The sequence below is a fragment of the Rousettus aegyptiacus genome, unplaced genomic scaffold (genome assembly GCF_014176215.1).
Source record: "Rousettus aegyptiacus isolate mRouAeg1 unplaced genomic scaffold, mRouAeg1.p scaffold_m13_p_6, whole genome shotgun sequence".
Classification (NCBI taxonomy): domain Eukaryota; kingdom Metazoa; phylum Chordata; class Mammalia; order Chiroptera; family Pteropodidae; genus Rousettus; species Rousettus aegyptiacus.
In genome coordinates, this window is record NW_023416309.1 from 46794240 (window position 1) to 46809913 (window position 15674).

General features: G+C 32.7%; 1 protein-coding gene across 4 annotated transcripts in view; it reads left to right on the top strand.

Moving 5' to 3' along the window:
- The window catches only part of SHOC2 (SHOC2 leucine rich repeat scaffold protein), a 65302-nt gene that overhangs the window by 5123 nt on the left and 44505 nt on the right, over positions 1–15674 (top strand). For 3 of the 4 annotated variants that reach the window (XM_016145724.2, XM_016145723.2, XM_016145725.2), the window contains exon 2: positions 11866–12812. In XM_016145724.2, coding sequence (XP_016001210.1) covers positions 12110–12812 — 703 coding nt within the window. In that variant the 5' untranslated portion in view covers positions 11866–12109. Of the gene's footprint in view, positions 1–389; positions 464–11865; positions 12813–15674 lie in introns of all 4 variants that reach the window. The other variant, XM_036223701.1, reaches the window with a different exon arrangement.

Below are 15674 nucleotides of genomic sequence, written 5' to 3' on the forward strand. Positions count from 1 at the left end.
TGAAGGACATTATTTGGCATGTCTGTCTTCTCATGTCTACAGCAGTGTAAACACTCACAATTTAAACTCTTAATTTGCCCTCAAATACCGTTTATAAATTCTGCAATTTTAATTAAGTTTACAATTAACAAAGATAACTTTTTCCTTTTAGTTTTTCTAATGCCTTGGAGATAAAGTGGAAATGACTGGTTTGACACTGATAATGTCTAGAATTTGGAATGAATTTCCTCAGTTAAATTTGGGCTTTCTCAGTATTCAGTTTTGTGTTGTACAACACTCCTTTCTGTTTTCAAGATTTTCAGTTTTGCAAAACTGTCTTTATGTTAATGTTTAAATTTTGTTCTGTAACTATTTTTTTACTAAGTACAGTCTCATATCCATTATCACAGACCTTCTACTGATTGCCATGTATGTCCCAGACCCCGGGTATGCCGAGATAAATATGCTATGTTTCCTGCTCTCAGTAAGTTCATTTTGTTGCATGAGCTGGACAAATCAGTAGTTAATTGTTTTAGTGTGACAAGTGCTTCGATAGCAGTATACACTGGAGAACTCAGATGAATTAAGACTCAAAACTACATGTATAATGAGCATTACTTACTGGAAGATTGAGTCTGAACTAACTCTTGAAGAATAAGTAGGCTAGGTAGAGGTTAGAAAAAGCATGGACGTTAGAGATGTTAAAGTCCATTTGGAGACTTGCAGGTGAACGACAGCTTAGATTCCATGCATGACCTAATATTTTAGGTGATATCATAGGCTTTTATTAAAGCTCATATTTTTAGAAATTGTTATTTCAAAAAATTGTTATTTCTTGTGTGCCTAATTTAATTTGGACCTTGAACCCATAGATCTGCATTAATGTTGGGGAGCTGTTCCAAATTATTCTTTAAAACTTAACAAAGTATATATTTCATTAATATTTTAGTTAAATTCAAGAATATATCAGCCCGATGTGAATTAATTCCCAGGCTTAGATAATGATAATGTGTTTCAAAATTGTATTTAGAATTTATGTTTATTTTTCTCAGCATTTATGCATCATTCTAAGAGTAACATTTATGATTTTCTTAGAACTCATGATAGGTTTTCTATCATACAGTCATTTAAAATTCACTCTTCTGCGAATATTCAAAACAACCTCTTTCTAAACTTATTTTAAAATGCCATTCTTTTTTTAGGTAAGTCAGACTATATTATCAACAGTTTTATCCTGTAGAAGTCTTTGCATGTTATATAATTTAAAAGTTTTCTGAACTTGAATATAAAGTGATTTTTTATACAATATAATTTAATACTTTTTCAAGGGCACAGTGAGGCCTTCTTTGCCATCCCAAACTCCATTCTCCACAAAGTGTACAGTAGTGCCATAGTTTCCCATGTTAAAACATTCTCAATATTGCTTTCCTTTTTTTGAGGGGGTGGGGGGAGGAGGGGTTTTGATCCTTCTAGTTATTTTCATTATTTCATTATAGAAAGTAAAGAAATTTCTTTAAAAAAATTTTCACATTTTATCAATTAGCTTATAAATGTTCTAATATCTAATTTATTTCATGGTTATTTATTAGGAAACTAAAACTTTCTGTTATGATCGCCTTAGATACAACCCCATGTAATCTTCACCTAGCTAACCTCCTGATCCCCCTTCAGCTTTCATTATCTCTTCTCTGGGAGACTTTCCTTGATCACTTTCTTTGATCACTCAGATTCTCCTGTTTAAAGGTCCGTTAGCACCTTTACTCCTTTTTATACTAATCGTTTTTGTAATGACGTGTTTAATGTTTGTTTGTTTTTGCTAGACTGTAAGCTTCATGACAAGCATTGAGTACGTCTGTCTTTACTGTTTCTCCAATATACAATGTCTAGACCCCTAATAGAAAATTATTATTAATAGTCTAGGACTCCAAAACAAGAGGCCACTAAAAAAGACAGACAGATGTCATAGTGCTTTTGCTCTTAAACACATTTTATCCTTTAGAACCCCTTGGACCTTAATTCAGTGGTTTTTTACTCTCTCATAATGTACAATTTTAAAAAAAGTTTGGTAACCATATGTAAAAAGGACTGGGATACTCCTAGAGGCCATAAGAGAGTCGAAAATAAGAGCAGAGGGAAAACAAAAAGCAGCCACAAGACTTTTTAAAAATACCAGTTTACGGCAACTTAATGTTGTGGTACACCTATTTAGAATCGGGACACGATTTGTTTTATATATATAGAACAGTATAGCAATAATGAAGATGTTGAAGAAGAGAGTAGTTACTGTTAGTAAATTTTGTTAAAGATGACACAAAACCATGTATTGTATTTCAGAAAGGTTTGCATCTAAAATGATACGATTAAAAAATTTTAATGTGTTATGCTCTTGTTATTGGAAAGATTTGTTTAATGAAGTATAGTAGGCAACATAAGTATTTATTAAGTAAAATTAAGTAGAAGCAAATAATCTGCTGTACAGAATCAGTGCAGTATACTATTATGACCTTACAATTTGGAGAAGTAGATTTTATACCTGTCATGTGTTTCTTTGTTTACTTTCTGTGAAATATGTAAAATTGAGTAACAACTTGTTTTTCTTCATCCTTGTTGAATGAAAACATAATTGTTGCAATGCTATGACAAAATGGCATATTTCTGCAACTCTTACTTTTTCTGTTAAAGAGAGTAAGCTTTATTCTCTTGGCATTTCCTGGTAACCTGGACTGGTAAAATTAGATTGGAGGTCATAATTACTTCTTTGCTAGACGTATGTACTAACAGATTGAGTGACCTGAAATAGATTATATTTAAATCAATTTCGTATTATATATCTTCTGAAATAAATTTTTGCTTTAGTTCTGGTTCAAATAAATTGCATTTTATCTTAATATTGTAATCTATTGAATTCTATGAATATATAAGGATAGGTAGAAGAGTTAATTATTTTGTTGCTAAAACAAATATTATTTTTTCTGCCATGTATTAATTACAGTTATAAACTCAGAAATGAGGTGCTTACATACTAGGCAGCTTAAAATAGTAAGGTTTTATGATTTAATCTCAAAGACAGTTATTTCTGTACTTTGGAAGTAGTGATTTGAAATTCTTAATACTAGAAATATGGCCTAGTTTCAGAACACCCACTGAACAACTGTGGGAACTCAGCATGCTAAATGGCTTGTAGTGCTGCAGTATTTTTTAATTTTCCCCACCTCCTGTTATGTAATAGCTTATAGTAGTACACTTAGAACATGAGTATCTGGGACAGGAGCAAAGTTTAGTGACGCCCCAAAATATATGAGACTGTGTCAGGCTACGCATTGGGCTTTAAGGACCTAAAGATGATCAAATATAATTATGGTCAGTGAGTGAATGACATAAATCAGGTGGTAATGTTTTAGGATATAAGTAAGGCATGAAAAGCAAGAATTATTTTAGGGCTTGAGAAAAACGACTTTAAAAATGGAGTCACTTTTTTGGAAACACAAAATTTTAATTTTTCTTAAAATTTAGTAAATTTTTATTTAACAACTGTTATATAAACATTTCCATGATGCTTGTATATATGGCTTAAAAACTTTAGTGGAAATAATTTTAAACATTTCCCCCAGGATATTGTGCAACCCAAACTTTGCAGCATTATGTCTATCAACCCAAACTTTGCAGCATTATGTCTATGAGAACCAGATACCAAAAGTGATTAGAAACTAACTGTAAAGATTGAAATCTACTAGTTTATATACATTGTTCAGGAAAGTTCGGTTGTAAAGGTGTTTGATAAAACATACTTTTGCCAGCTTATTTTGTTAATTAAAAAAAGGACTGAGTTGATCTGCACTAATTGTAATATCTGTAAATGGATATTAAAGTTAAATGTTTCAGTTTAAAGATTTTTATGGTACAAAAAAGGAAGGACTTAAAAAAAAGTCAGCTATATAATTCTTGTGGAGTTAGCTCTGAGAGTAATGCCTTAATGCATGTCTAATTATTCATGCACAAAAATGTAAAAAATTTCTCTGGCCTTTTCTCAACTGGAACTGTTAGCCCTGACCTTTTCATATATATAGTAATAATCAATATAATAATAAGAGTCCTGTGTCAAGATCTTGGAAGATTTTTGTTTCATCAAAGAAAATTGAAATTTAATATAATTGGAGTTTTGCTATATTTTATTCATATTCTTTGGAAATCGATAATCCACAAATGGTAGATTCATGTGCTAAAAGTAAAAACAATTTATTAATTTGTCCATCTCTTTCTAGACTTTACCATTATCCAGTTTTTATAACTAATAATTTGATAATATTTGAGTTGCTTCCGAGAGTAATTAAAATTAAATATTGCCAAATCATGTTTTTTTCCCATTCTGGCACAATTTAAATAATACATCACTTGCTACTACCTACAAATTACTAACTGATTTACATCTGTGGTATAGGAAATTTGACATCACAGCTTTTGTAAACTTTGTGGGAATCATATTTTGTGATAATAGTCATAAGGTAGTAGATAGTACATACAGTTGGGAACTGTTGGGGTTTAAAGTGATAAATTACAAAAATAAAAAAATATCTTTTTATGTATATTCAAAAATACAAGCAAGAGCTGCCTTTCTTTGAATAGCTTCTGATGGGAGAAATTCTTTATTGACAGTAAGTTAAATTGGGCCTGGCTGCTCTGTTTCTTTTGATCTTTTATGGGAAAGACTTTTTGCTCTGGGATATTTAAATTTAATACAGAAATAAGTGAGATTACATTTTTCAAGCCCCAAGTGCATTATGTAAATCCTATTTTAACAACTGTCAGGATAAGTAGATAAATAAAATAATTAGTTGAGCATATGGTCTTCATCTAAATAGTCTCAAAATGCACTATATAAATGTGAGAAAGGTTATTTGTTTTATCATCATGGCAACTTTCTAAATACTGATTCTTAAATGTATAAGATACCTACCTTGAGACCACACACTCCTCTAATCTTGTTACGTATATAGTACATTTATTTTTGTTTATATTTTTTCTGACAGTTACTGATAAATAGTTTATAGAGTGAGTAATGGAAAAGATATATAATCAGATAACACCTAGTGAAGGAATGTGTGAATTTATACACAAAAACACAGCACTTAAATGTAATTAACTTTAATTTTTAGATTAAAAGTACTGAAAATCATTTGTCTTTTAAGTTGAAAATATTTTATTGAACACTATAGTCATCTTAGTGCGATTAACCTAAGATGGAAATTACATTTTCTGTCTTTTGCTTTATACTCATAATTAAATAACCAACTATTTGATTTATTGCCAATTTGCCTATGGTAAATGAAGAGTAAAGTGTATTTTGGAAATACTTATGTCGTGTGTGAAATGTTTCGAGTTCCTTGGCAAGAAAGGCAGTTTGAGCAATATTTAGAGGTAAATCTTTTTTAGAGAGTGTTTGTGGCATAAGAACATTTCAGATACAGTTTGGTCAGTTTATTTGATGTTTACTATTATATCATAAGTTATATTGAGGCATTTAAGTCTCCCCTACCCCACTCCTGCCTTTTAATTTGAGAATTTGCTGGAGAGTCTTGTAATTTATAAAAATGGTGAGTTGAAGTGTTGTACAAGAGAGCTGTAATCTCAATTATAGCTTATATTGTGGGTTGGGTAAACAGGAATTTTCAGTTCTTTGCTCAAAATTTTTGTTTGCCCAGAATCAAAATTACAAAGTAAGTCTTATGCTTTCTTATAAGAAGGAACACAGAATTCCTGAAAAGCTCTCATATATTTGCTAATATTTGCAACTGCATAAATTCAATTAGCCCTTTCTTTATCCATGTCAGGCCAAACTATTTCATCTTGCCTCCTCATCAAAGAGAAAAAAAGTTGAGCAAATGAATTTGAAGGTATTGTGAGTTATATAGACTCATGTCATAGTTCCAATAAATGTGAATTAGTATAGAGGCTCCCCCCCCAACCCTCACCCCCCTTCCCCCCCCCCACACACACAGCTATTTCTTTAGCCTCCATGAAAACTACTCTTACCTCAGGTTACTCATGCTGCTAAGGATGTGTTTTTTATTTCTCTGAGAACATGACTTGTCCTTGAGCATGTTGAGTTGGGGTGCTTTCTTGATCTTGGGTCTTCCAATATTGAGGATTCCTTTTTTCTTTTTTTAACTCCTAAACTGCAAAAATATATAGCTTTATGTGCTTTGGAGGGGAGAGCAGTTTATTTTTGTAATTTAAGTTACTTAAAAGAATGAGTATTTGTTCAGAAACAAAGGAAAATATAAATGAAATCTTGCCTTTAGGTATTCATATCAAAATTAGAATGAGAGTTATTTTTAAGTGAAATATAGGAAAACTATGCATGAGATAAGGTTTATTGTTCAACTGTCTTCAACCAATGTTTATTGAGTACTTACTGTGCGCTTAATTAAAAGTTCATAGTATTTTTAAGTTGTAGAGCAGTTTATATAGAGTAAAAATTGCTTCTTTGTAAGGAGCCTGCTATCTAATAAGGTAGGTAAAACCAAGTTAAATATTTATAATTCTTTCAATAAATATAACTACCGTATGTGCTAGGCATTATTTCTGAGTACTAAGATGCAATAGGATACAACTGAAAAAGAAGGGTCCCTATTTTCTCATTACTTTAAATGAGGGAATCAGACAACTAATCTGACAAGTGTAATACAGTGTGATACATATTCTGATAGGGGAAGTTTTAAGTGGGAGCATGGAGGAGTGGGTATTCAGAAAGGCTTTTGAGTAATCAGGAAAGGATTCTCAGACTTCTGAGCTGAGGACTGAAGAGTACATGGGAGTTAACTCAGTTAAGAACTGTAAACTTGTGTTTCTGGCAGAAGTAAATAGCTTCTCCAAAGTCCTAGGGGCAAGAAATAGCACAACCTGCTGTGGGATCTCACCAGAGGGTGCTAGTTGGTTAATATCAGTTGTAGCAGAAGCAAGCAGGGGCCAAATCTTGAAAGGCTTGGTAATTACTGCTAAGAATTTTGGGTTTTATCCTGAGGGCTATTTTTGTGGGAGTCACCCACTCTCTCCACCAAGTGTTTTAAGTTGGACAGTAACCCGATTAAATTTGAGTATTTGAAAGATCACTCTAATTAGTGTAGTGATTAAGTTAGGAATAAGACAGGGGAGTGGATGTTATAAGTCCAGTTACAAAGCTATTAGAGGAGGGAATTCAGTGTATCCTGGGGCAGGGGAGTGCCAGTGAGAATGAAGAGAAGTTGAAGAGTCAGGAGAGATTTGGGGAGAAGAATGAATGGGATTTGGTGAAATCTGTGTTCTTTCTTAGGTACTGAGTTGAAAGAGAGAGGAGTCAGGATGACTTCAGGATTCCTGACCCCCTCCTACCCTCTAAGTTGGTTTCTGCTTAGCTGTTATCTCTTTTAAGAAGCCTTTACTGATTCTCCCAACCTCCAAGGCTGCTTTAAGTGCCGCCTTTTTGTGCTTCAACAGCTCTTACCACACTATATTCTTGCCTTTTCCACTTGTTTGTAAGCTGACAGGCAAGGACTGTGCCTTGTTATCATTGCATACTTAGCATCTTGAACAGTGCATGGCACTTAGTATGTATTAAAGTTGACCGAATGAAAATACAGTTTTTATGTTTATAAAAGTTTAAATATTTTAATTGGGGAAAAAACTGGTTTTCTGAACTGCCAATATCCAAAATCTTGGTTTATAACTTCAGTGAATCTCATCATTCCATGCACTTTTGAATATCTCTTGTGATAACAATGTATATTATAATTCACATCTGAAGTGCTGGATATATTTAGTTCTTTGTGGACTATCATGGACTGATTTTTTTTTTTTTTTTTTTTTGCAGTCCACACAGTTTATTCATCACTATGACAAGAGAGAACTTCCATCACAGTAGACATAATATCATGGACGGATTTAAATGGGTTTTGATATTATGTTGACCTCGTATTATACATTCAGGTTTTCTTTATAAATAAATTTTTAATTAACTTTATCCTTTCTCAGTTTAAAAATCATCATAACCAAGCTATCACTGTTAGAATTTTTTTCTGTTTCAAAATGGAAATGGCTTCCCCCCCCTCCCTGATTATGAAGGAAGTGAATACTTATTGTATACATTTTAAAAGTAATACAGAGGTAAAAGTCAACTATCCTGAAACCCAAAGATAAACATTGCTATCATTTAATGGCTAGTCTTCTAGACTTTTAATATTTTATATGTATAATTATGAATGATATGATTAAGTTACAAGAAAAACCATCAACAGGAAATATTTGTGACATATATTAATATCCTCACAGTACACAGAAGGTATTAATATCTTTAATATGAAGAATCTGTATAACTAGTATATAACCAAATTTGAGAAATCTCATATATTCACAAAGTACTCTATTATATTAAAAGCACTGATAATTTCTGCTATAAAGATGCAATATAATTTTGTTTGAAACATACCTTATCCTAAATCTGTTTGACCATGGAACTAGATGTTGTAGAAATAGATTTTGGGAAATGCTGAGAATTTTTTACTGAACATTTTCAGTACCCCAAAACATGTGTTTCCATGACAGTCATGATTATGTGTAACCATGGGGACCCAATAAGCTTTTTAATATACATAAATGGTAACTGCTGTCCTAGTATGTAGATATACTCAGAATATAATTAGTTATGGTAGTATCTTGTCTATAATCTGAAGGGTTTGTGTTTTGACCTGGATAGTTTATTAGAATTGATCTTCCATTGTGAAAGTAATTTTTGAGTACCTACTATGTATTGGAACACCCAAATTGGTCTTTGGAACTACTTTCTGTTAAGATTTAGCAAGAGTTTTAGAGCTTGAAGGTACCTATGAGACCATCTAGCCCCCAAACTTGTTTTTTAGATTAAAAGAGACAGGTTTAGAAATAGCATTTGCTCAAGGTTATATTAGAATTTATCAAGGGATTTGGAACCCAGATCTACAGCTCCAGGTCTTTTAGTCTTTTTTTTTTTTTTTTTTTTACTGTATTTTCTTTTCTATATATTACTCTTAATCACTTCCTTTTGAGATAGCAATAACTAGGTAATAGCGCTATATGACATGAGAATTGAATTTAGAGATTGAATTAGATTTAAGATGGGTCAAATTTGAAATAGATGAAACTCCCCAAATAATTCTCTGGACATCCAGTACCCCCCATACCCACTAATCTGAATTATTCTCCTAGGCAAGAGAAAAATAGTTTTAAAATATGCATGTATTCTTAATATTACTACTAAGGAATAATCATTGCTAGTTTTTAAAAACGTGTGTGGACCAAGGATGCATGAGTCAGGTTCTTTTCTAAATTGAGTTACATCATCACTTCCCTAGTGGTCAGTTATGGAAACATTTATGTATATATTCCACTCTTAATGGAAGAGTGGACCTAAATGACTACAGAGTTAAACTCTATGGTGCTGCGTTTAAACCAATTTATGAAATATATTCTTTTTATCATAGTTTCGGAGAGATACCACTCAGTAAAAATAATTGAACTCAAGGTTATATGGATTAGGCATTGAGACATATAATAATATATTATTGGAAGAAATTTCTCTTTTAAATGCCAGAATGATCAGTAAACAACTAGTATGGCCTATTGGATTAGGTCTTAGATGGGGAGGGGGATAATTTTTTTAAGATATTTAAGATTTTCTTTAGTATTTTATTGGCTCTTTTTAGCTAGTGTTTCCTCAGGCTGTAGAAAGCAATCTTACCTTTCCAAATCCTGTTCTGTCAAAACATTTCCTTGCTTTATGGATCTAATCCTGATTACTTATATGATTTTTTTAATATCTAATATATTCTGAAATAGTATAGTGGTTAAGACATGGATTTGGAGTTAGAACTGTGTTAGTCCTGTGATTTTGCCAGTTCTAGTCGTGTGTTCTTTGACAAATCATTTGATTCCTTTTGAGCCTCAGTTTCATTATCTGTAAATGGGGATTACCCTGCCTCAGAATTATTGCAAGGACTTAATGAGATAACAGCTAAAAGCACTTAGCACGGTGCCTGTCGTGTACTAAGTACTCAAATATCTGCTGTTACTAGTTGGTGGTGGTGTGAGATTCATGCCAGGTTATTGGGCAAATAATTTGACTTCCATAAATCTTGGCTAACTCGTCTGTTAATGGGAATAACACTACTTGAGGATCTAATTTGTAGATATGGGTATTTTCAAATTAATTTGTTATTTGCCAAATTGCTTTCCAAAGTATTTTTAATACTTGATACTTTTACCAGCAGAGTGAGAGTTTTTTCAGCTCCATATTCTCTAACAGCAGTTGGTTTTATCAGAGTTTATACTTACCAACCTGATGGCAGTACTGTCTCTTCATATTTCCCTAATTACTAGTGGTATTGAATAGCTTTGAAACAATACTTATTGGGCATTTAAGTATTTCCTTCTGTGAATTGTCTGCCCACTTTTTAGCACAGTATTTGTCTTCATGGATGCCCTCTTTACCTTACTCGTATTCTTAATTCTCCCTGCCGTGCCACTTAACCATCCAGCCCTTTCTCACTGACCCCTCTTACATTCCAGTATCTCCCACTGGTCCGTCACTATCTGTGGATGTTCTCAGCCCATTCAGGCAGGGTCTCATTCTCCATTCTGAACCATCCCCTGTGAGAACACCATCCCCACCTCACTTGGCCTCTGATACCTCTTGTAAATTGCCAACATATGTCGATGGCCACTTTGTCCTGCTTGGGCTCTCATATCCCCCAAATGAGCTGCCCCTTTATGGGATTATCTTTCTCATCTCACCTAGGCTCAGAAATTTCTGATGGGGTAGGTTTTCTGTACTTCTAACTTCTTTAGTCTGCCTGGGCTCTGACTTTCTTCTGTGGGGCGTTTCTACTTTTCACCTTGTGCTCTCGCTGGGGTGGATGCCCACCTTGTTCTGTAATACTCAGTTGCTTTAGAACTGATGTGTTCAGGATGGGGAATGGGCGTGTTTAACTTTTTGACACTCAAAAATGTTATTACATTTTTATTTAATAAAAATATAGATCCTAACAGAAAAATAATAGTATATATGAAAAATATACTCATTATTTATATCAAAATATATTGCTTTTGTGAAAGTTAATAAAAATTTGAGGTGTGTAAATTTTACCCACATCTACCTGCGTTAGAATCACCTGGAGAGTTTATTTAAGTGTACATTCTTAATACCCCTTTTCCTGCACTAATTGTTGTTCTCCACACACATATGTTTTTCACTTTGCTCATTTTGTTCTTTCAACAGACTGCTCTCCATTCTGTCATCATCACCTTTGAAATCCTTTCTGTTACTTAAAGCTGTCTGGTAATTAGTCGCAGATAGAGCAGTTTCAGTTGTAGTGGTCAGGAACATAAGCAGTGGAATCTACCTCCATTGGAATCTCAGCTCTGTCACTTTTTCAGGATCACAAAACTAGTTACTTAAAAATATTTTTGTACTTCAATGTCCCTATTTATACAATGAAAATAACAGTTTATCTCATAGAGCTGTAAAAATGTATTAAATGAGTTAATATCTGTAAATTCCTTATAATAGTGCTTGCTTGTAAATAGAGAATACTCAATAATCAGCTGCAGTTGTGACTTCTCCCCCTTTTCAGCTGTTACAAAGTTTTTTACTACAGCAACTTGAATTTTTATCGTCTTTCTGTTAGGTTGTAAATACTTTGAAGATAGGGCCCACCTTATTTAGTTTTTCAATGAATTTTGCATAATAGGTGTTTGATAAATACTATATCAGATCATAGGAAAATGGCAAATTTATCAGTATGATTGTTTTTCAGAGTCTATTTGCTTAATATAAATTAGAGTCTAAAGTATTAATACTCTCTCTCTATTATATTTCAGGAATTCTGATGAATCAGTGATTGACTGGCACCATTTTACCAATTGGAATGAGTTATCAGAAATGGGCATAGTGCTTTTAGATCCACCATGTAACAGGTGGCTGTTACTCCATGGCGATTACTTCTTCAAGCCAACACCTCTTTTGATTCTGTAGTGTCTCAGTCTCTTCATCTTTGAATTTCAGGTTTTGTTGGCAAATAAAATAAAAGGATTTCATGTAGTTTTTGCCTAAGCTTGAGTCACCATGAGTAGTAGTTTAGGAAAAGAAAAAGACTCTAAAGAGAAAGATCCCAAAGTACCATCAGCCAAGGAAAGAGAAAAGGAGGCAAAAGCCTCTGGAGGTTTTGGGAAAGAGAGCAAAGAAAAAGAACCTAAAACCAAAGGGAAAGATGCCAAAGATGGAAAGAAGGACTCCAGTGCTGCCCAGCCAGGGGTGGCTTTTTCTGTTGATAATACTATCAAACGGCCAAATCCAGCACCTGGGACTAGAAAAAAATCTAGCAATGCAGAGGTGATTAAAGAGCTCAACAAATGTCGGGAAGAGAATTCAATGCGTTTGGACTTATCCAAGAGGTCTATACACATATTGCCATCATCAATCAAAGAGTTGACTCAATTAACAGAACTTTATTTGTATAGCAACAAATTGCAGTCCCTCCCAGCAGAAGTGGGCTGTCTAGTAAATCTCATGACACTGGCTCTTAGTGAAAATTCACTTACCAGTTTGCCTGACTCCCTTGATAACTTGAAGAAGCTGCGGATGCTTGATTTACGGCATAATAAACTGAGAGAAATTCCTTCAGTGGTATATAGGCTAGATTCTCTTACCACTCTTTACCTTCGCTTTAATCGTATAACTACTGTGGAAAAGGACATCAAAAACCTGTCAAAACTCAGCATGCTTAGCATTCGAGAGAACAAAATCAAACAACTACCTGCTGAAATTGGTAAGAGGCCTTGGTTTACTATTATTTGTAGTATTTATTATGCTAAATAATTTAGTTGAGTGCTTTTCCTTGTTAGAAAATACCTGATAATTGCCTAAATTTCATCTTCTTTATGGTTTAATTTATTCAGTTTTAGCAATTTTAATAGTACAGGATTTGAGATGTTTTATAGACTTAAGAAAGTGAGTTAGAATATAGATGTGATTATACTTTTTTCATACAGACCTAATCTTTTTTTTCCATTGAAGAAAAAGTGAATTTGAAGAAGAAAAAAGATGTTTGCCAGTTTTTAAATTGTTGCCGCCTATTTTTACACACATAATTTTATTAGATGCATTAAAGCTACATTTTCCCATTCTCTGACTTTCTTTTCTTTACCCGAAAAATGTTTGTTTTGATTCACATCACTGTTCTACCTAAGTTACTACAAAAAATTGCCATATCAGAGTCTTTTGAAAAAGCAGTGTCGTGAAAATTGAATAACGTTTTTTTTCATTTTGGAAGTACTCACATGTTCTTCAAAAACAATCCAAGAATACAGAAAAGTATAATACAGTAAATGTTGTTAGCATCTTGGTAGATTTCACTCCAGTTTTTGTTATAAAGCTAAATTGTAATGAAACAATGAAATATTTTTAAAAGAATGGTAGTAGGATAAAAAAATAGGAAATATACATGTGTAAACAAGTCAGTAAAAAAATTATTGTTTTAATATTTTTAATTATGGAAAATTTTAGAAACATTTAGAATATAGTAAGTCACCGACTTATCAATTTTGGGAAATTGACAAAGGTATTGTCTGTGGGTCCTTTTTGTAAGATTTTTAAAAATTGACACATATTGATTATGCAACATTTTAAGGAAAGTTTTTCTTGTTTTATGAAAGACAGATTTATTCTGAATAAAACAGGTGAATTAAAATTTATTGTTGCTTTGAGCATTGGTCTTATACAGGGTGATAAAGGAAACTTTCTGTTTTTAGGCTCTACAACATGGTAGAGAGAGAATCTGTGGGTATTTTTTAAATTTTATCCAACTTTGAAAAAGATGCAGTTTAAATTTTACATTATGGTGTTCTACTACATTTAACTCTAACTAGACACTTAAAATCTTAGTTTAATTTTGGTTTAATTAAATGTACTTAGAAAATCCATGATAGATTTTCTCAAGCAGTGCACTGAACTCACAGAATATGACTCATTCATGAGATATTAAAATATTCCCAGGAATTTGAGTGGACATGCTCCTTTCCATGTCTTCACATAGGGATGTGGTTGTTGAAAGACTTTAGATTTCATACCAGATTCAGTCAAAATTTGACCTGTATGTATGGTTCATTGTGGAATAGAATTAGAGGCTGTTAGAGAAAGAAGAAGCGCTGACTTTTTATATGGAAATAAAAAATGTTATTTCCTGTCTTGTTGTTTTGTGTATGTATTGTACTAGGCTTTAGGTCATAAGAAGTCTCTCTTTAAGGATTCTTCCCCCCCCCCCCCCCGTAGAGATGTTATCAGATTACCTGGGAATTAACACATATTTCTTAAGCAAGAAATTATTTCATAGGATTTTAAATTTACTTTGGTTGTTCTTGACCATATAAGATATTTAAGCATTTTTACTATAAAGCGAATATATTTTTTAAAATTGGCAAATTTTATTTAAATTGTTGATATTCATGGCTGCCTATTTTTGACCTTTATTCCTAAATTTGTAATTTTAAAAGCTAACCATAGAATTTGTTTTTAATGAGCATCCTCCCGCCATTAGTGACATTGTTAAAGTTTGGTAATTTCTGTATTTCTGTAAAATACTAACTTAAATGTTAGTTATTTTATTCCAAGCAGGGCATCAGGTAGAAAGTAAACTACTTTTAAATATAAAACTTAATATTTTTTAAGGAGTTAAGATTTGTAAGGTTTAACTTAGATGCGTGGATTTGGGGCAAACACTGCAAAAGTATATTACTTACAGGGAACAATAAAATAAAGGTCCATAAAAATAACATAATCGTAATAATAAGAATAGCTGTTGTTTGAACACACTGTGTCACGTACCATACACTGTTCTTACATGTATACTTTACGTATATTATCTCATTAAATTCTTAAAGTAACCCAATGAAATGGGTTCTTTTTTTTTTTTTGAAGGGGGAGGATGTTAACAACTTAAGACATAACTCATATGCCATATAATTCATGCATTTAAATTCAGTGGTTTTTAGCATGTTCAGAGTTGTGCCACCATCACAAACAATTTTAGAACATTTTTATCACTCTAAAAAGAAACTCTGTACCCTTTAACAGTCACCCAACTCCTATTTTCTCCCAATCCCTTAGTGCTGGTCAAACACGAATCTACTTTCTGTTTCTGTAGATTTTCCTATTCTGGACATTACACATAAATGAAATCATACAAAATGTGGTCTCGGTGATTGGCTTCTTTCATTTAGCATGTTTTCAGAATTCTTCCAGGTCATAGCATGTATCAGTACTTCATTTCTTTTTATTGCTGAATATATTCCATTGTGTGAATATACCACATTTTGTTTATCTGTTCATAGGTTTTGTTTAACATCTGGGTTATTTTCACTTTCTGGCTATTATCAGTAAAATTACTATGAATATTTTTGTACAAGTTTTTGTGTGGACATTTGTTTTCATTTCTCATGAGTATGTATCTAGAAGTGGAATTACTGCGTCATGTGGCAACTTTATGTTTAACATTTTGAGGAACTACTAGATTGTTTTTCTAAGCGGCGGAACCATTTAACATTTCTACCAGCAGTGTATGAGAGTTCCATTTTCTCTGCATCCTCAACATCCTTGTTATCTTTTTATTATAGCCATTCCATGAGTGTGAAGT